We start from the raw sequence: 20,759 nt of genomic DNA on the forward strand, positions 1-20,759 counted from the left end.
TATAAGTTAAAATCTGATACAAACACTGCTGGCACAAGAAAATATACACAAATTTGGATTCAAATGGAGTCAGTATGTAAACCTGGATATGACTGTATCATGACAACTTGTAACTAAAGCCTTTTAAAGAAGTAACAGATTTTTGTATCAGATATATATTGCAGAAGGAACAGTAATTTCTTTTCTCAAAAAATTTCCCTTATCCATTAAGAATTGTTAACTCAGTGTGGAGAGGAAAGTTAGAGATCATCTAATTTATCAAAGCATTTTAAAGATATAAGCCTTAAACACCTAGTGTAAGCTCAAACAATGCAAAAATAATCAGCATTTCATTTTCCTCTGAAGATTTATTTGATATGTTAGTCACGTTAACAAATTGTAGAAACGAAAAATTTAAATATTTCATTCTTTTTTGAAAGTACACATTATTTCTTCTTCCAGGTACGTCAGTAATTTAAGCTTAATATTCATTTTACTAAATATTAAACAAAAAGAAACTTTTAAAATCTTGCACTACTATTAAGAAGAAATGATAATTTCTTTCTAACTTCAACAATGTACTTTTAAAATTGTGAAAACAATTAGAAACACTAGGTCTTTAAGGGCATTTCAAAATATATTTGAAGAAGGTATCTTTCAGCCACGGCTTACTTTAAAAAAAATTTTATTTTGGAAGAGTAAGCGATATATAAATAAAAATTCATCCAATGTGAATATAATTGGAGAAATTCCCTGATCATGAATACTGGATAAAATGTGTATTTCAAGAATATTCTCACTGTATCAAAGTGTGAAATTATAACAGAACTATAGGAGTTGGAAATTCCTACCATCAGTAGCCTGATGAAGACAGGGCTCTTTATGAATTAACTTACAATTTTTCAAAAAAATAAAACCAGTTCTTGGAACTGCCAGATGATACTTTTATTCCTGAAGTTACTGATACAGAATTGTTTGGTCTTACAAAGGAATAAACTCCTTCTTAAAGGTAAAATTCTTCCTCTTTGAAAGATGCATTAAATATTTCTCATCACTAAAAATGTAAAGCTTCTGGTACTTCTTGGTTTTGTTTTTTTTTTAATGAATTTTGCTTGGTTTTGCTTTACTTCTTTTTTTTTATTAATTAATTTAATTTTGGCTGTGTTGGGTCTTTGTTTCTGTGCGTGGGCTTTCTCTAGTTGTGGCAAGCGAGGGCCACTCTTCATCGCGGTGCGCGGGCCTCTCACTGTCGCGGCTTCTCCTGTTGCGGAGCAAAAGCTCCAGACACACAGGCTCAGTAGTTGTGGCTCATGGGCCTAGTCACTCCGCGGCGTGTGGGATCTTCCCAGACCAGGGCCCGAACCTGTGTCCCCCATTGGCAGGGAGACTCTCAACCACTGCGCCACCAGGGAAGCCCCTTCTGGTACTTCTTGAACACTGACTTCACTTTCCAAAGATGTAAGTATTATCTCCCTCGATGCCCAGATCAACAGTGGAACTCAACTAAATATTTGGTGACGGTCTCTTTTAAGAAGAGAAGCATCAATTATTTCAAAAACTAGCCTGCACGCAGCTTTGATTGTAACTGTATTTCTCAGACAAAAGATAGCTTAGTTTTATACAAAAGTTTCTTGCTTTAAAATCTACAAACATCAGTAGTCAGCTTAAGATGCTTATTCTACCATTGCACATTTGTGTGAACCGTTATTTTTCTTTAGAAAGAGACATTTTAGTTTAAAATAGGGAAACACAGACCTCAATACAGAAAATAACCTGTGATAGCTGATAATACTGTAAAGTTATTAAACACACCCCTAAAACTTCTGAAAGTACATTAACAATTTTTTAAATAGTCACAATCTATTAAAAAGCATATTATTTACAAATATCATCCCAGATCGATAGTCTGTATAGCCACCACATGATCTGGGTAAGTTCCTTGGAGAATCTGCCTGCAGAATAGAAAACGCTGCATACATACTGTCCATTTGCCATTGGAAAACTGAAGGCAGCATGACTTTATTGAAGAAAATTAACATAATTGGAAACCTCTAATTAAAACTTGTATTATTGTGCTAAAGAAAAATAGTAATCACATGACAGAATTTTTATGTAGCACCACTTTAATATTCTTTAATATCACCTTAATTTTAAGATTGTTAAAACATAATTCTGATGTTAAACATTATTTTAATGTAAAAATTGATATCTCCACTCACAGAAAATTACACTATTAAAAAATATTTCTAATAAGCTAAAAGCTACTAAATCATTTCCCCTTTCACATTGCACAATGTCCATCTAAAACATAAGGTGTAAGTTCTTATAAATAATATGTGAAAAAAATGTTTTCCAAGTTTCAATTTATATTTCAATACCTTAATTTTATTTTTTTTACCAAAAATACTGGTAACAAAATATTACCAAGGTTAATAGAAGTCAGTTAAAAAAATCAGTTCCTTCTGATTTGGAAAGCTTAAAAAAATTTTAAATAATAGCAATTCTACCAAACCCAGAGTAACAGGAAGCTAATGAGCAGCAGCCACTGGTACTTAGTATTGTTCCATCAGGCAATCCTGAACAGGAAACAAAATAAGATGTCTTTTGCAAGACAAGTGCCAAACCGTTGCTTTTAAACTAAAATGCAGTAACTTATATTAAGAGCACCTCCATTTCTATTAGCAGGTAATAACCTCCACATTTAACACACATTCAAAATACAGCAACTACAGTTATAAACCTAGTAGTGTTATTTGACTTTACATTTCCATTAATGGGCAGACATTAACAAAGATGTCATGGACTGAAAATCATATAAATGTCTATAACTAATAAGAATCTCCCGGTGATTTTACCACTGTTCACCTTAAAAGGGCACCTTCTGGTGAATTCAGGTGTGTGAATTCTGATGAGCCCCTCCTCGCCCCAACCTCTACCCCCATCTTATTGTACTTAATGTCTGAACCTATTTGGATAAACACAAATAGAAGAAATTTTTAAGGTGTGCAGCTAACACACCCACTCTCTTTCCTCTCTTCTCTTAGAATGACATTATGTTTATTTTCTAGGTTTCTTACTTCCAGTCATAACAAAATAATGATCATTGTCTTCCTTCTTCTTTGCAGGTTTTTTATCTCCACTAACTGCCTCCTTGCCAGATGAGGGTGGCTTCCTGGTTGCAGCCGGGGCTTTGCCACTTTTGGGAGGCCCTTTGGCTAAGCACTGGCTCTTGGTGGCAGTCTGTGCTGACTTTGGTTCAGGTTGTGCTTTGGCAGAAGACTGGGGAAGACTCACAATGGACAGCGGGGTACGGCCCGGGGACCTGGAGGAGCTGGGTCCTGTCCTCTGGGACGTGCTTTTACTCTGAGGCTGCTTTTTGGCAACTGAAACCATATTATCTTTCGACTTCTCTGCAGCTTTTGCAGGAGCAACTGAGGATACAGAAAGTGGCTGGTTTAAATTCAAGGCTGACTTAAGTTTCTGTGCTGGCATTGCCCCCGCTTGCGGAGCTCCAACACGTGGCTGAGACTGTGTTCTCAGACCCGTGGTTATCGTTTTGGAACTGGATGCTGTCACTTTTGCAGGAGACTGGAAAGAAGGAGAAGGGTTAGGCCTTACGTGCAGATTTGCCTTAGGTGGCTTTGGACACTTTGATGGTGAATTTAAACGTGCAGCTGAATGAGAGACTGCATAATCCCTGGAAGACACATGATGGTGTTTCAAATGCTTTGGTTCAATTTTTCCAGAACACTTATTTGGCAAAAGTGTAGATTCAGGCACATCTCTTGACTTCTGGGCTGGAATAAGCTTGGCCTTAGGAGTACTGGGTGATGAGATACATTTTCTCAACGACTCAGATACACAAGGTGCAGTTGTTAATAAAGCTGGTGAGAAAGTGCTTTTACCTACTGGATTTAAAGAAGCAGATGAAGGTGATGCATTGTTTGAAGGAGCCTCCGGTTTCTTTGTTACGCCCTTTGAAGATCTGAGTTTGAGATGAGAGGACACTGCTGGAGAATTTGGAAATTTAGAACGGACTGACCCACAGGCCAGATTGCCGCCTTTCAGGGAAGATGCTGGTGGCAACACACCTGGCAGACATACCTGCTTCTCCTTGCTCCTTGGAATACCAATTGGTGTGCCAGGTTTTGAATATTGTTTCTGAAACATGCTAACTGCTGACAAAGGATTCATTTCAGGAGGCTGAGGTGCTCTGGCGGACGAATCAGGCACACTTTCATTAGAAACTCCTTTTTGAAATGCTAGAATTTTCTGTTCTAGTGTAGCAAACTGTAATATTCGACAGGGGTCATATTTAAGCAAAAATCCTTGAAGAGTATCCCAGCCTCCACCGACACGGACCATGACATGTTTTCCGTGAAGCATCTTTCCCCCAAAAGAAAGTAAAAAGTAAAGCTGTAAAACTGTAAGGTGCAGTTACGGTTCATTAGCAGTCACAGTCTGTGATGTCTGTGACTATGAAATTCAGTGTATTTGCCACCAGCTTCACTATAAATTGCTAGTCTCTTTCTTGTGTTACTAAAGTAACAAATTTAACTCATATTGAATCATGCAGCTAACAATAGAGAATCCTCCAGTTTGTCAGGAAGATATTTACACATCCTAAAACTCCAAATTACTAATACGCAAAACTGCAAGGACTGAATATTGAAGGAAGAAAGGAAAAGGGAGAGTAAAGGAGGGGAGGAGAGAAAAAAAGACTCATACTAAAGAAAAACATAATTACAGAAGAAAGGTAAAAACTACCAAAACTTGTATGTTAGAATTTAACAAATTACTTTCGTATGCATCATATCAATTTAATCTTTCAAAAACTTTGATATAATTTATTACTAGTTCTTCTTTGCAGATGAGAAAATTATGGCTCTGAGAGATTAAGGAAACTGTCTCAAACCACACAGCTTGGCCTGGCCTCAAACGCACCAGGCTGCCCAACCCAAAAGGTGCTTTTGTGTTGATAAGATATATCCTGGGTCTGCCAGCGCAGCCCGAGCTGGACGGACTCAGGCCCCTATTCATTCAGCAGGCAAATCTGCAAAGTTGTATGAGACTGCTCTGCAAATTTTAACTCTAAATCCCATGCTCTGAGCACTATCACTATATCATACTGCTTAAGAAAAGAAATCTAATCAAAAGACAAAATGCATATACCTGTTTCTATATGAGTTGAACAGGGTATGGGGAACTAACGATAATATATGAAATAAAAGAAAATATAGGTGGTAAAATTATAATTTTTACATACTTTTATATTACATTCCTAAATTGGGAATAAAACAGCTCTTGTATCAATACGTGGACAGAATGATGAACAGGTAAACTTCAATCTCCTTATCAGCAAAGGGGACAATTAATCAATTTTAGATTGCAAATGGGACAAAGGAAGAAAATAAGCATGTATATTAGCATATTAGTATAGATGCTGATGCTGTGTCAGTGAAAAAAAGGCTTCATACTTAAGACCCAAAGTCTATATTATTATCAACTGCAATGTTTCTACTTCTTTTTCTTCTTACTGACATCTAATCTTATTAGATGTTCTGGTTTTGCTTTTTTCTTCTTCTTATGATGGAAAATTATTCCTCTTTAGGAAATCTAAAAAATGGAATAAGTTACCTGAGGTATTCAAAAATTTTTTCCCCCAATTATATTCAATGTCCAAACAGTCTTAGCTTAATTAGTTGTTTGCTGTGTTAAGCATGTTTACCTAAACACATTATATACTCTTGAAAATATTCCATATATTTCCTCCTATACAGTGAAATTCTTCCATTAATAACATCCTCTATTCCAATTTTTTAAAAAGTAAAAGGGGAACAAAAGAAGGTTGGTAAAGCAATAAATTCAATTTCAAAACAAGATCTAAACAGGATGTAAACGGTAGACTTACTCTTATAAAAAGTATTTTATCTCCTAGTCGATACCGTCCTTCAGATAAGTACTCAATAGAAAATCGATGAGAACAACTACAAGGAGGGTCTTCAGCAATGTGTTTAACCTAAGATTAAAAATAAACAACAAGATTTAGTGCTTGTGACAAAAACTATTTTGTTTAATGTTAAAATGCAAGGTTATTTGATAGTTGGGAAAATCAAACTCAAAGATAAAAATTTAAAGACAGTTCAACTATTTATTATCTCTTCTCTTTTACTTGTCAAATATTGAGATTAGACATTAGCTAATCTAATAAAACCTAACAGTGAGGAAGTCTGGAGTCTCTCTCTCTCTCTCTCTGCCCAAGTGCAATCAGGCTCGTCGTGTACTCACTGATCACCGGAGAAGGTCTGTGAATGTGTACACAGTGAAGTCAATTAAAAATACATTCATTCAGTCATAGGAAACAGTTCGTTACTAAGTTTGAATTGTTTTAAGACTTCGATTAATATATCTGTCAAATCAAAGATGGACCCGTTAGATAAAGTTTAACCAGGAATTTTCACTTGTCCCTTAACACCATGTGAAAGTAATACTGTATGTATGGGGGAATATCCAGATTTGTTCCAAAGTTACTGTTAAAATAGGCAGAGATGCATTTATAGCTATTGGGCTGGGCAAAAAGTTCATTCGGGTTTTTCCGTAACATCTTACGAAAAACCCAAGCAAACTTTTTGGCCAATCCAATATTCACCCAAGACTAGGTAAATTCTAAAAATTTCAACTCAAGAGGCATTTTTCTAAAAGCACTCACTTTGTTTCAATAGTCTGCTAAGGAGATGAGAACTGAGGAGAAAATCCTACCTCTAATCCTCAAGGGGCTTACAGAATTTTTAACTGCAGTAAATATCTTAAAAATGGTAAAAACTGGGCCTCCCTGGTGGCGCAGTGGTTGAGAGCCTGCCGATGCAGGGGACACGAGTTCGTGCCCCGGTCCGGGAAGATCCCACGTGACACAGAGCGGCTAGGCCCGTGAGCCATGGCCGCTGAGCCTGCGCATCGGAGCCTGTGCTCCGCAATGGGAGAGGCCACACAGTGAGAGGCCCGCGTACCGCAAAAAAAAAAAGTAAAAACTGGAATAAAAATTAAAATTCAGAAATTCTTTATTTAAAACATGGAAATTAATATAAATTGATTAAATGAAAATATTTGCTGAGATATGTTTGATTTGAAAAAAAAAGTCACATATCAGCCACTATGGAAACCATTTTGTTTTCCTAAAATTATATTTTTGAAAAAGTATATTTTTCTCAACTACTTGTCACACAGAGTATATCTAAACAAATACACTTAATTGCACTTAGGCATGATGTTAAAGAAAGTCTTCAGATATACCCAATTTACCTGAGCACTAACAGAAATTTATGAGTGTCTTAATTATCTACACAAAATGGACACGTGGATTCACCCGGGCCTGATCAGAAGGATCTGGATTTATCTCCCTACATCATTCATTTAACAAAATAACATGATCATAAATAGAACTGATTTTCATAAGCGATTCAATGAAGTTTATCTTGTTCAGTTTGGTTATATAAGCACATATGTACACACATGCATACACACACATACATACCACATGCATAAGATGGCTAAAAAATATTCTGAACTTGGGTAAAGAATTTACAATTATTTGAACCATTTACAAGTTAGATAACTAAGTAATTTGAAAGGAGGTAATTATTTTCTATCCATTAAGGTTTCTTAGGTACACAGAATTGCAGTTGTATATTTCTTAACAGCACTCAAAATAATGAATCAGGTAATTGTTCCTTAATTTTAAACATGACCATAAGATCTCAGCAGGTCACATATGTGTAGGTGGACTCTGAATATATTCATATAGCACATATATATTTAAAGAAATGTGTTCCCTTTAGTTTTCATAACAAGCTTGCAGGCATGAAAGGTCACTTATTTTCTTTGTTTAAAATATCCAAATACCACTTATATTCAGCAGTACAAATCAGCACTAACTCACAATCTAAATAAGTTGGTGAGCCTAAAAGGAGTAAGTGCTGTGAATAAAAAATGTTCTCTTCTGGTTTTAGCTATTGTGTAATTAACATTTTAACATTAAAGGAAATAGCTAAAGAAATTAAAATCATCTGTAAAGGTACTACCCTAATATCAATTATTTTCATTCTCCTTGTTCTGATACATACTTTTCACAAAGTAAACTTTTTTCTTGTTGCTATATAGTCTTCATAATGATTACCAAAAATGATTCTTCTGCTAAAATAGTAAATCCTAATTTACCTAGCCATTGCCCAATTTGAGAGCATTTACATTGTTTCCAATTTTTCAGCCTTATAAGTAATACTGCAATAAATACTTTCATTCATGCTACTTTTTTTTCCCTCTTCAATTATAATAAAAATGAAAGAGGAACACTTTTGGCGAACTATGAGATTCTGACGCATCATAGTTGAAAGAAAGTGTGCAATTACTTACAGCTTCGTGGAGCTCTTCATGCTGACAGCATGATTTTGGAATGCTGATGGAATCTTCAGGCCCAGAAGTATTAAGTAAGGTCTCTTCTAGCTCAATTTCTTTCTCAAATTTTACTAATACTGGTGGCTCAACCCCATAGCTGAAAACCAATCATGAGATCTCATCAAACAAGTGAAGTCTGAGCCAAGTACTTCCATGTATATCACAATAGGTTATCTTTTATTTTTAAATAAAGTCTGTATGACTCTCTTCTACCAGTTGTTTCCCTGGGACATCTGGAAATGCTTTATAATGTCCCACAGATTGCCAAAAATTCAGATTATCATCTTTACATCATAACATATATATATTTGGGTTACTGAATGCTCCCAATATTCAATCAGGGATCCTAAACGTACCTTTCAAAAAATAAGTCATCTCGTGAGTGAAGATGGGGTCGAGCTAGGTATGGAGGATACCAGGCCTCAGCCTTCTTATCAGACCCTCTTTGTGTCTAAAGGACTTGCTTCACCTTGAACTGCTTAAAGATTGCATGCTCTTACTCTACTTTTTTTTTTTTTTTTTCCGGTACGCGGGCCTCTCACTGTTGTGGCCTCTCCCGTTGCGGAGCACAGGCTCCGGACGCGCAGGCTCAGTGGCCATGGCTCACGGGCCCAGCCACTCCGCGGCATGTGGGATCCTCCCAGACCGGGGCACGAACCCATGTCCCCTGCATCGGCAGGCGGACTCTCAACCACTGCGCCACCAGGGAAGCCCTCTTACTCTACTTTTGATCTGAAAAATGTAAGTATCCACTTTTACAGTTTAATACTAAATGAAGGCAAGCTACATGAGCAAGCAGATGTTGACACATGACATGGCTCACGTGAACAGAACAAAGTTAATAAAGAAACAAAAAGAAAGAAAAAACAGTAAATTAAGTTACCTTTATTCCAATCAAAAATTATTTTCATTTATAGAAAATAGTGTTCTCGATAAAATAAAGCAGCTTAAAAAATGTTTATGACATTGAAATTCTGAAATATTGTGGAATACATACCTTGACACAATTCGACCAATTTCAAGAAGACAAAGATACACCTGTCTCGGATCTTTGTGCAAAACTGAAAAATAAGACCACATATTTTAGGGGGCAAATTAAATAGGCAAATATATTTATGGCATGAAAGAAGTAAAAGAAAAGACAGTAGCATTACTTATTTGGAGACTCAGAAAAGACTTTTATTTTTTCTACATATTATCATCTTCCTGAAATTAAAAAGAAAATGATCAACCAGAAGATTAAAATTTACCATGGATGCTTACCTGTGTAGTATTTTAAGTCTAAAAAACTAAGACCTTAGTAACATTAAATTATTAATATTTCAGATCTCTTAACAGGAGATATTATTGAAGAAACGTTATCACTTCAATTTTATTCTAAACTATCTTTAGCACAGGACTATGTGTTAACAGCCTTCTTCAACTCTTCCAATAATAGAAGAGGAGAGAGCACTTCTCTACTCATTCTGTGAGGCCTATATTACCCTGATATCAAAGTCAGAAAAAGACATCACAAGAAAACTAAAGACAAATATCCTTTATGAACACAGATGTAAAAAATTCTCAATGAAATACTGGCAAACTGAATCCAGCAGCAAGTGAGATTTATCCCAGAAGTGCAAGGTTGGTTCAACGTATGAAAATCAATCAATATAATTCACCATATTGATAAAATAAAGGAAAAGAAACATACAGCTATCTCAGTAGACACAGAAAACGCTTTTGACAAAATCAAACACCCTTTCATGACAAAAAAAAGACTCAACAAAGTAGAAACAGAAGAGAACTTTATAAATATGAAATCTGGAAAACCCATAGCTAACATCATTATTAATGGTGAAAGACTGAATGTCTTCCTTGAGGCTAAGACCAGGGAAAAGAAGGATGTCCACTCGTACCAATTCTATTCAACATTGTACTTGAGGTTCTAGCCAGGGCATTTGGGCAAGAAAAATAAATAAATGCCATCTAGACTGGAAAGGAAGAAGGAAAAGTATATCTACAGGTGATATGGTCCTTTGTTTAGAAAACCCTAAAGAATCTACAGAAAAACTAATAGAGCTAATAAGCAAGTTCAGCAAAGTTGCAGGATATGAGATCAATATACAAAAGTCATTGCATTTTATACATTAGCAATAAACAATCTGAAATGTAATTAAGGAAATGATTACATTCACAATAGCTTCAAGAAGAATAAAGTACTTAGGAATAAATTTAACCAAAGAATTGTAAGACTTGTACACTGAAAACTATAAAATATTGTTGAAAGAAATTAAATAAGATATAAATAAATTGAAAGACAACCTATGTTCATGGATTGGAAGACATATATTGTTATTGTAATACTCTCCAAACTGACCTACAGATTCAGTGCAAGCCCTATCAAAATTCCAAGAGCCTTTTTTTTTTCCAGAAATGGACAAGCTGATGATAAAATTCATAAAGAACTGTAAGAAATATAGAATAGCCAAAACAACTTTTAAAAAGCACAAAGTTGGAAGACTCATACTACCCAATTTCAAAACTACAGTAATCAGGACAGCGTTTACTGGCTTAAGGATAGACATACAGACCAGTGGAATGAAACAGTGTCCAGAAATAAACTCACATGTTTATGTTCAATTGATTTTCAACAAGGGTGCCAAGACAACTCAAAGGGGAAAAAAGTCTTTTCAACAAATGGTGCTAAGACAACTGGATATCTACATGCAAAAGAATGAATTTAGACTCCTTCTTCACACAGTATACAAAAAATAACTCAAAATGCATTACAGACCAAAATGTAAAAGCTAAACCTATAAAAATCCTAGAAGGAAATATAGGTGAAAATCTGTGTGACCTTGGATTAGGCAATGGTTTTTTAGATATGACAACAAAAGCACAAGCAATCAAAGAAAAGATAAACTGAACTTCATCAAAATTAAAAACTTCTATGCATCAAAGGACACTATCACGAAAGTGAAAAGGCAACCCAAAGACCAGAAGAACATATTGGCAAATCATATATCTAATAAGGGCCTAATATCCAGAATAAAGAAAGAACTCTTACAAGTCTACAAAAAAAGACAACTGACTCCCCCAAAAATGAGCAGAAGATTTGAATGGACATTTCTGTAAAGAAGATATACAAATGGCCAATAAGCCCATGTAAAGATGCTCAACACCATTAGTCTTTAGGAAAATGCAAATCAAAACCACAATGAGATACCACTTCACACCCACTAGGATGGTTATACAGTTGACCCTTGAACAACATGGTTTGAACTGTGTGGGTCCACTTACACATGGATTTTTTTCAATAAATACATACTACAGTACTATAAGATCTGTGGTTGGTTGAATCTGTGGATTCAGAACTGTGGATACAAAGGGCTGACTGTAAAGTTATATCCAGATTTTTGACTGCAGGGTTAGGGGACCGCTGCCCCTAACTCCTGGATTGTTCAAGGGTCAGCTGTAATTTTAAAAAATAATAACAAGTGTTGACAACTATGTGAAGAAATTGGAATCTTTGTGCATTGCTAGTGGGAATGTAAAATAGTGTGGCCACTGTGAAAACAGTTTGGTAGTTCCCCAAACAGATAAACACAGAATTACCATATGACCCAATAATTCCACTCCTAGGTATATCCCTGAATTTAAAACATATGTTCACTCAAAAACTTGCATACAAATGTTCATAGCAGGATTATTAATAATAACCCCAAAATAGAAACAATCAAAATGTCCATCAGCTGATAATAGATTAAAAAATGTATATCCATACAACGAAATATCATTCAGCCATAAAAAGGAATGAAGTACTGTTAGATGCTACAACATAAATGACCCATAATGCTAACTGAAAATAGCCAGACACAAAAGCTACATATTGTATGATTTTATTTATATGAAAAGTCCAGAGTAGCAAATCTATAGAGAAAGAAAGTAGACTGGTGGTTGCCAGAGGATGGAGATATGGAGTAACTGGGTCCAACTGCTAATAGGTATGGGTTTTCTTTTTGGAGTGATGGAAATGTTCCGGAATTAATAATGGTGATATCTGCACAAATCGTGAGTATACTAAAAACCACTGAAGTCTACATTTTGAAATGATACATTTTATGTTACGTGAACATACCTCAATTTTTTTAAATGCTATGAATAAAAAGAAACCTAATATGCTTAATGATCAGCACACCTGGATTAAAGCAGGGTGCAAACTGGGGGGTAAAATAGCAATCCATTAGTTTTAATTCTACACTGGATAAGAATATCCAGAGGCATACTAAACAGGTAACAGTGGGGAACAGCTACCTGTCTGCAGGCAACAGGGTGTGCATGGTCAATAGAAATATTTACAACATTAATAACCTAAAACAATAATGAAACCAACTAAAAAGCTGGTTTGCTTTTTATTATCACCATGAACCGGCAATTCTAAGCAATGTCAGTGACAAAATACTTCTCTCTACCAGGACCGAATACTATTCCCATGACCCCCGCCCTTGGTATGCTACTGCTCTTATCAAAACATTATAAATTCTGTGAGTGTGTGTGTGTGTGTGTGTGTGTGTGTGTGCGTGTGTGTGTGTGCGCGCACGCCCACGCGTGCGCACACATAAATACTTTGAGGAAATATATAGATAGTCTAAAACTTAGATAGCTTTCACTTTGGTCACTGCACAGATGTTTCTGTTGACTTAAATGAAATGAGAAAATACATCAATAATTCTTCAATAGAGCATGACTTTTTAAAAGCATTAGCCCATTTAGATAACCAAATTGGCAGCTGCTATTTACGAGATAAATCTAAACACCATGAACATACATCATTTGGCCTTCTGTTATTTCTGTAATTATCTAGTTAAAAAGAAATTACTAGTAATTTAGACTTGATAGAGTAAGTCTTGATGAAAACATTAATTAGTTAAGCCTTAATCCAGAACCTTCCCATAGCCAACTCATTTAGGAAGTAAAATATGTCCAGGCCATTCTAGATATATAGGATCTAAAACATAAATGAAAAGCTTTTATCATACATTTGATCTGGAATCTGATTCTCCAATTGTTTACATATATTTAGAGTATAAATGTTTCTAGTAAAATGAGATGTGGCATTTGAGTCCTTACTTGGAAAGAAAAATTAGAAGTGAGGCATACAAAAATATCCTAATAAACATTAAACACAACAACACCACTTACCTAAACCTTCAGATTCAAAGAGGTAAGTCTCATCAACGCCGATGTGCCTGCACCAGTGAAGGAAGTTCGCAGTATTGTCTCTAGCAAAGAACGAACCTGATGCAGCATCTTTCTTACAGGGCACTTTTCTCATTGGAAAATTCTGGAAAAGACAAAAGAATAATTTCAAACATGCATCAAGGACATTTTCATTAAATATCCATTTTAATATTACTAAATAAATGTTCAGTGCATTGAATGTAACTAAAAAGTGCATAGCACTAGAGGAAAAAGGCATCTTCAAATATCATTTTATTTTGCTTTTCATTAAGCATATTCTAGAAAATGATTCCTAGGAAAACAGTCAGGTCAAGATTTAGCAGCAGGATCACGCATCTCTAACCTTTCTTTTTAAAATGACATGAGAGTCTTAGTTAAGATAAAAAATGACAGTCTAATAATTCCAAAGCACATCTTTATAGTTTATCTCTCGAAACAGAATTCAATACAAACACAAAATTATTGCTATGTTAAAGGTTTACACAGTCTCAATTTTGCTAACTTCCTTATTTGCAGATTCATAAATATGGTTCTGAGTTTCTTGAGGAGACTTTCAAACAAGGAAGTAGTAGCCCATTCTTAATTAAAGTTCTTTGAAAACTGACAAGCTAAGTTTTACAGAATCCTAATTCATCTTTATTTCCTGGACCAAGAGTATTCAGATAATCCTGCTGAGGCTGAGGTTTGGGTTTGTTTAGAAATTATTCATCTCTTTTTTTTTGGCTGCATTGGGTCTTCATTTCTGTGCACGGGCTTTCTCTAGTTGTGGACAGTGGGGGCTACTCTTCGTTGTGGTGCGCAGGCTTCTCATTGCAGTGGCTTCTCTTGTTGCGGAGCACGGGCTCTAGGCATGCAGGCTTCAGTCCTTGTGGCACATGGGCTCAGTAGTTGTGGCTTGCGGGCTCTAGAGCGCAGGCTCAGTAGTTGTGGCACACAGGCTTAGTTGCTCTGCGGCATGTGGGATCTTCCCGGACCAGGGCTCAAACCTGCGTCCCCTGCACTGGGGCAGGCACATTCTTAACAACTGCACCACCAGGGAAGCCCGGCTGAGGGGTTTTTAGTTTTGTTTCAAATTTTTACTTGAATAAGAAATTCACGCATATGATTTTTTAAAATGAAATGGGCACAGTAGAGTATAAGTCTTTCTCCTACCACTACCCCTCAGTTTCTTTCTCTCCTTGGAGAGAACCACACTATTACCAGTTCCTTATGTTTCCTTCCTGTTGCTATTATTTTCTAGGATTACAATAACCTTGTGAGTTTTTCTAGTTGTATATAGGAAAAAAAAATCAACACAGCCAAATACAAAGATGGTTAGTATCAATTGAAATCTTCTTATCCACATTTCAGTAAGACATCTCCATTCACAAGTACATCTGTACCTACAGAATGCTACGTAAACAGGCTATTCTGCAATCTGATTTGTGTATGTGTGCATGCACACTTAATGATAGGTTGCAGGCATCTTTTGAGGTAAAAAAAAAAAACAAAAATTAAAATAGTCATTTCTAATGAATAGATAATATTCTACTCTATTTAAGTACCATAATTAATTTTAAACAACTTCCCTACTGATGAGCACTTAGGTTGTTCTTAATTTTTTTTGCACAGTCGTTTTTGTGAATTTGTGGTTATTTTCTTAGAATAAATTCCTGGAATTAGAATTACGTTACGTATCAAAGGATGTGCTTTATTTTCAATGTGATATATGTTACCCATTGTCCCCCAAGAAAGATGGTACTACTTTATATTTCCACCAGCACTATGTTAATATCTAGAATGCACACTCACAGACACCAGATCCCACGAGTGAAAATAACCATATTTGATGAAAAGAGAGGAAACCTTATCTACCTCAAATCCCAACTTCAGGGTCAACGGTAGAAAAGTATCTAAAAAAAGTATTATTCATTGAGCCAATATTTATGAATTTACCATGAAGACAATATATAAAGAATAAAAAGATGATGATAATAGCTCTTAACTGTGTGCCAGGAACCATCACAACCTCTTTTTTCACTTAACTCTCACAGGAATCCTATAAGGAAGGTACTATTATTGTTCTCAAGAAGAACTAGCTATTTAGATATTTACTATGCACCAGGCATTATCTATATAAGCTAACCATTACCTATATATTATCTCATTTAATGTTGCTGAATCCTCGAAAATATATCCTACAAGGTAAATGTTAATATCTCCATTTTACAAGTGAGAATATTTTTTCAGATGCTCAAAAAGATTAAGTAAATTATCCAAGATTTTACATATAGTTGCGTTGGAAGTTTACAGCCTTGTAGAGATGATAAGAAATGTACATAAGCAAATCAATATGTACCAAGGTATTAAATCACTACTGTCAAACATTTTCTTACCACTGGTTCTTCAGAGTTGCATGTTTTCACCGTGTTTTGAAGAACATCAATCAGTTGGCATAACAGTACTCCATTATCAAGTTCTTCCAATAACCTTTCTGCCTTAACTTCAATACCTAAAAACATATTTCAAAGCTAAGAGCCTTCTAGAAACAGTAAATTCAAACAATATGGTTAAAGTTTAATTAAATGTAATCGGATTATAGCTGAAACAGTAGGCAAATATTAGATCAGACTCTGAGCTTTCACTCTTAGAAGGTACAGTTAAAACAGCAGATAATATCAAATTAAGAGAAAGTCAACTGAAACAAAAATATCTGTGGTGTAGAAGCACAGGAAAAATAAATGACATCTACTTTATTTCACTGAAAAACACCAAAGTGTTTTATATTTCGAGATCCACTATTAAGGTTAAGTTTTGATTCACTGCACATTACAACTGCTTGCACAAGTAAGATTCTCTATAAGATGGTCTTTGTTGCAATGTAAAAATTAAAGATAACAATGTAACAAGCACTCAGAAAATACCAACTTTTCACCTCTAAAATCCCTTATTTGGAAGCATTATTACATAATAAACTTTTAAGAAATTATCCAAATCTTCAAACTGATATAAGAGTGAGTGTTTAGTGCGTTTTTAATTCTCTTCAAAGACCATAGATGAGCTTTATACATATATATTCCTCCTCACGAAAACCTTACAATGCTACATGAAATTCTGTTATTTAAAAGAGAATTTTTTTCTAGGGAGAAAGTTCAGAGCACTCATGTCCCTCTAACTGAGTAAAGAAATATGATGCCATGCCTTCTCCAAGCTGACATTTCCTCCTAGGTTTCATATACCTCTGCCCCTCGAAGCCTCAGAAACAGGAATCATTTTAACTACAGCATATATTCCACCCAGAATCTCATGCCTTACACAAGTTTAAGGAGAAAAAAGAAATCAATAAAATACAGACCCCCAAATTAGACCTATACACTTAAAATTTTTTTTAACATTAACAATTAAAATGTTGATTATTCACAGCTCTTACTACTGACCTCTTCCATGAAGCCTCAAACTTGCTTACTATTCAAGCCCCGAGGGTCAGGGTGAATCAGAATATCTTCCCAACTAGAATGTAAGCTTGGTGAGAAAAAGGACATCAAATATTTCCATCACTAGAGGATCCCCAGCCTCTGGAACTATCATTCCTTGACAAAGAGTAAGATTCTCAATAAACATTTACTGAATAAGAGATTACAATTTTGAGCATCTTTGCAAGCCTTACCTAATAAACCAGAGAGCCAGATTGACAGATCTTCTTGCATGGGCAACAGGGTAGCTTCGTGCCTCACAGCTATCCACTCATCATACTGACAAACATCAGCCAAACCTGGCCCATGTCTGGGGGTCAGAGGACTCCGTGGACTTAGAGGCAGGTCTTCTCCAAACCACACCTAGAGAAAACACCAACCAACTGAATGGACGCAACCCTGTTAAAAGTCAGCATGCCTAACATTTATATTTAAATAATGAATTACAGACCATATTTAATATACAGAGCTGCAGCAGCTCACAGAAAGTTAATAAACTAGAAGCAAACTATTAGCCTAGATACTTGAGACACTTTCCGTATTCAATTCTGTGATAAATGTAAGTGAATCCCTAATTAATGAATGGGTTCTACCATCAAACTGAGGGGATGAAAGTCAACAAATAATTTTTTTCTTTCACTTCTTAGCTGCATAAGTTTAACAAGTTACTTGACCAGAGTATCAGCATCTTGGCTGTAAAATGAATTAATAATACCTGCCTTATAAGCTACATCTTTGTAGAATCTAGCATTGGGCCTAACAATATTTGTTGAATAATGGATAAATGAATGAATGCATAGTTGGCATTTTATAAACTTTAAATCATAATAACAGTGTTATCTAAAAAAAAAAATTCTAAATAATGTGGTCTGTCACTTGATTTTGCATGGCCCACAAGCTAAGAATGGTTTTTACATTTTAAAATGGTAGTTATGTAAGTACCTACATAATAGCTTTGATTCTGCCTACTTACTCACTAAGCTAAAAATGTTTACTACCTGGTCAATCCTTGGTTTAGAATAAAAACTGACAGAAACATGCTATCAAACCAACACTTGCAAAATTTTGAAATACAATTAGATATACTTTTAATATAAGATTAGTTAGAGAAAAGACTGTGTCAAATCTCAACTCAGGAAGGGGTATCAGAGCCCAAGTGAAGTGATAAAGGGGTTCTCACAGGAGGGCAGCTTGAAATGGAGGGTCAGAGCTTGAGTGAGGTGACAGGGCATCCACGTATGGCAACGGCCCTGTGCAGCATCAGACCCTGAGCAGGATAAAGAGGGTGCCCGCTGGGGACAACGGAGGAACATCCCAGTGCAGGGTGTCAGAGCCCAACTGAGCTAAGAAGGGCATCAGCTCAGGGAGAGGTGGCAGCAACAAAGGGAGACGGGTTACATACACGGGGATTTACCAAATGGGAGCCAGGTTTCTCACTGCCAAAGAAAAGAGGTGCAACTATAGACTGAGAAAACTAGAATGAACCCTATGGTGTTGGAATCAAGTAAGTTTTACCAGAAAGCAAAGAAGTGCTCAAAGAATGATAGGAACATGCAAAAGGACACAGAAGTCAGCTTGAAGGGACTTCTGCTGGCTAAATCAAGAAAAAGTTGAGCATCAAAATAATGATATAAGTGGATTATAACACACTGAATAAAATGGACAACTCTGAGTCCACCTAGATATAAATAAATGAATAAACTGGAATTTTGATGAGGAATGAGATTTCCATATACTTTCAAAGTACTTCCCCAGAAATACCTACTACAAAGAGAAAAAAGTAATTTCACAGTAGAGAAACTCATCAGGCAGCAACTTAACCCAGGCAGCAACTTAACCGAGTGACACAGGTGAACATGATCAACAACAGGATAAATCAAAATCATAGGCACCTGACAGGATACAACGAGACAACACAACATCCCTCTGTGATAGTCCTGCCAAGATGCATAACCTGAATCTAATCATGAGAAAACATCAGGCAAATCTAAATTGAGGGACATTCTACAAAATAATTGGTCTGTAATACTCAAAAGTGTCAAGGTCATTAAAGAAAGCAAATACTAATAAAGACTAAGGGGCACGACAACTAAACGCAACAGGTGATTCTGAACTGGACATTATTGGGACAACTGACAAATAGTTGAATGTGGTCTGAGTATTAGTAGTTCTGTACCAATGCTAATATCCTGATTCTGATGATTTCATTGTGGCTGTATAGGAGGGAGTCCTTGCACGCGATAAATGCACTAAAGTACCAGAGGTAATGGGACTTTAGATTTGCAACCTACTCTCAAATGGTTCAAATCTCTGCTCTACACTTAACAACCACTTTGCAAGTTTGTGATTGCTTTAAAATAAAAAATTTTTAAAGTTTTTTAAAAAGAGGCATAAGTATAGGTAATACCAAGTGAATCTGTCTTGATTTTTCAATGTAGATAATTTCCCCCCCCCGAAATATATTAAACTTACTGAGGTTTATTTGAGGCAAGTGTTACTATACCAAATCAAAAGCCGTAACAACACCATTGTTAACCCAGACAAACATAGAGGGGAAGAAAAGAGCTGCTTCCAACCTCCTATGATGAGAAATAAACACGTTTTTTTAAAAATCTCACAGGCAAAGGAAGACAATGAATATATACCACAAGAGGCAAGCAGGAGTAGCAAAACTTAATAAAAATACCCAAATACTAAGAGAAACATTGTTATTCGAGGGGCATTATTTCAGAAACTGAGGGTAGAGATTTGGGGAATTAACTTCTAAATACATGAGGATCCCATAAAGTTTTTGGAAAAAAACAAGATGTTATTTCCCCAAATTCTCTTAGAATTACTTCAAAGGGAGTATAGCAAAGATATAATATCTAAATCTTCCCTTCATAAGAATGTCTTGCTTCTGTAATCCCAGGACTCAGTATAAGACCTACCTCATGATAGGCAGTCAAAAATATTAGTTGAATACTTGAGAAACAGATACTAGCAAATGACTCTTTGTACCATCAAAATCAAGATGCATCTTACAATAAATGGTATTTTACAGTCAGCAGAATGTTATTTGTCCTTTAACCATTTGGCTGAGCTGACAAAAGGCAGAGAAGATGCAAACGTTTGTCAAGGAAACATGTACATTATCTAGGAAGGTGGTTTTGAAAATATCATGTATGAAAATGGAGAAGCTAAAATTAACAAAAGTCATTCTAAGTTCTTGCCACATTAGGGAGAAGAGTACTTGGATTTTCCTATTATTACAAGCAGAAAACTATAAAAACCTGGGCTAGTCAGTAGCATATTAATGTTGTTAAAAGCTAGATGTTAATAACAAAACCTGCATGTATAAAGATTGTTCTCAATCATGCTGAAAGCTGTCACACTGCAGAGATTCCTAACCATAGGCAGTCTACAGAAGAACTTGAATCAGTATATAAACAACTTACATTTAGGCAAAAATTTAGGCCTACGTACAAATGGGCCTTTTCTCAGAGAGAGAGAGTTCATAGTTTCTGTTAGATTCTGGAAAGGGTCTATGACCCAAAAGAGATTAGGAACTATCTAGTTCACTGATTTTTAGACTGTAAGTTTATTTACTAATCAGAATCAGGGACATAAAAAAGGGGCAAGGAAGACCTTCATGGATTAAATGAATAAGAAACC

General features: G+C 35.6%; 1 protein-coding gene across 1 annotated transcript in view; it reads right to left on the bottom strand.

Annotated features, from left to right (window-relative positions):
* Positions 1-3,030: 3,030 nt before the first annotated feature.
* Positions 3,031-20,759, bottom strand: part of GAS2L3 (growth arrest specific 2 like 3) — a 30,753-nt gene continuing 13,024 nt past the window's right edge. Inside the window, exons 3-9 of the mRNA XM_024751335.1 lie at positions 17,300-17,468; positions 16,029-16,144; positions 13,615-13,756; positions 9,428-9,491; positions 8,389-8,527; positions 5,891-5,998; positions 3,031-4,365 (exon numbers count right to left, since the gene is read on the bottom strand). Of these exons, the coding sequence (XP_024607103.1) occupies positions 3,037-4,365; positions 5,891-5,998; positions 8,389-8,527; positions 9,428-9,491; positions 13,615-13,756; positions 16,029-16,144; positions 17,300-17,468 (2,067 nt within the window). The 3' untranslated portion in view covers positions 3,031-3,036. The remainder of the gene's footprint in view (positions 4,366-5,890; positions 5,999-8,388; positions 8,528-9,427; positions 9,492-13,614; positions 13,757-16,028; positions 16,145-17,299; positions 17,469-20,759) is intronic.

This window comes from Neophocaena asiaeorientalis, unplaced genomic scaffold, assembly GCF_003031525.2.
Source record: "Neophocaena asiaeorientalis asiaeorientalis breed wild unplaced genomic scaffold, Neophocaena_asiaeorientalis_V1.1 scaffold318, whole genome shotgun sequence".
Taxonomy (NCBI): Eukaryota; Metazoa; Chordata; class Mammalia; order Artiodactyla; family Phocoenidae; genus Neophocaena; species Neophocaena asiaeorientalis.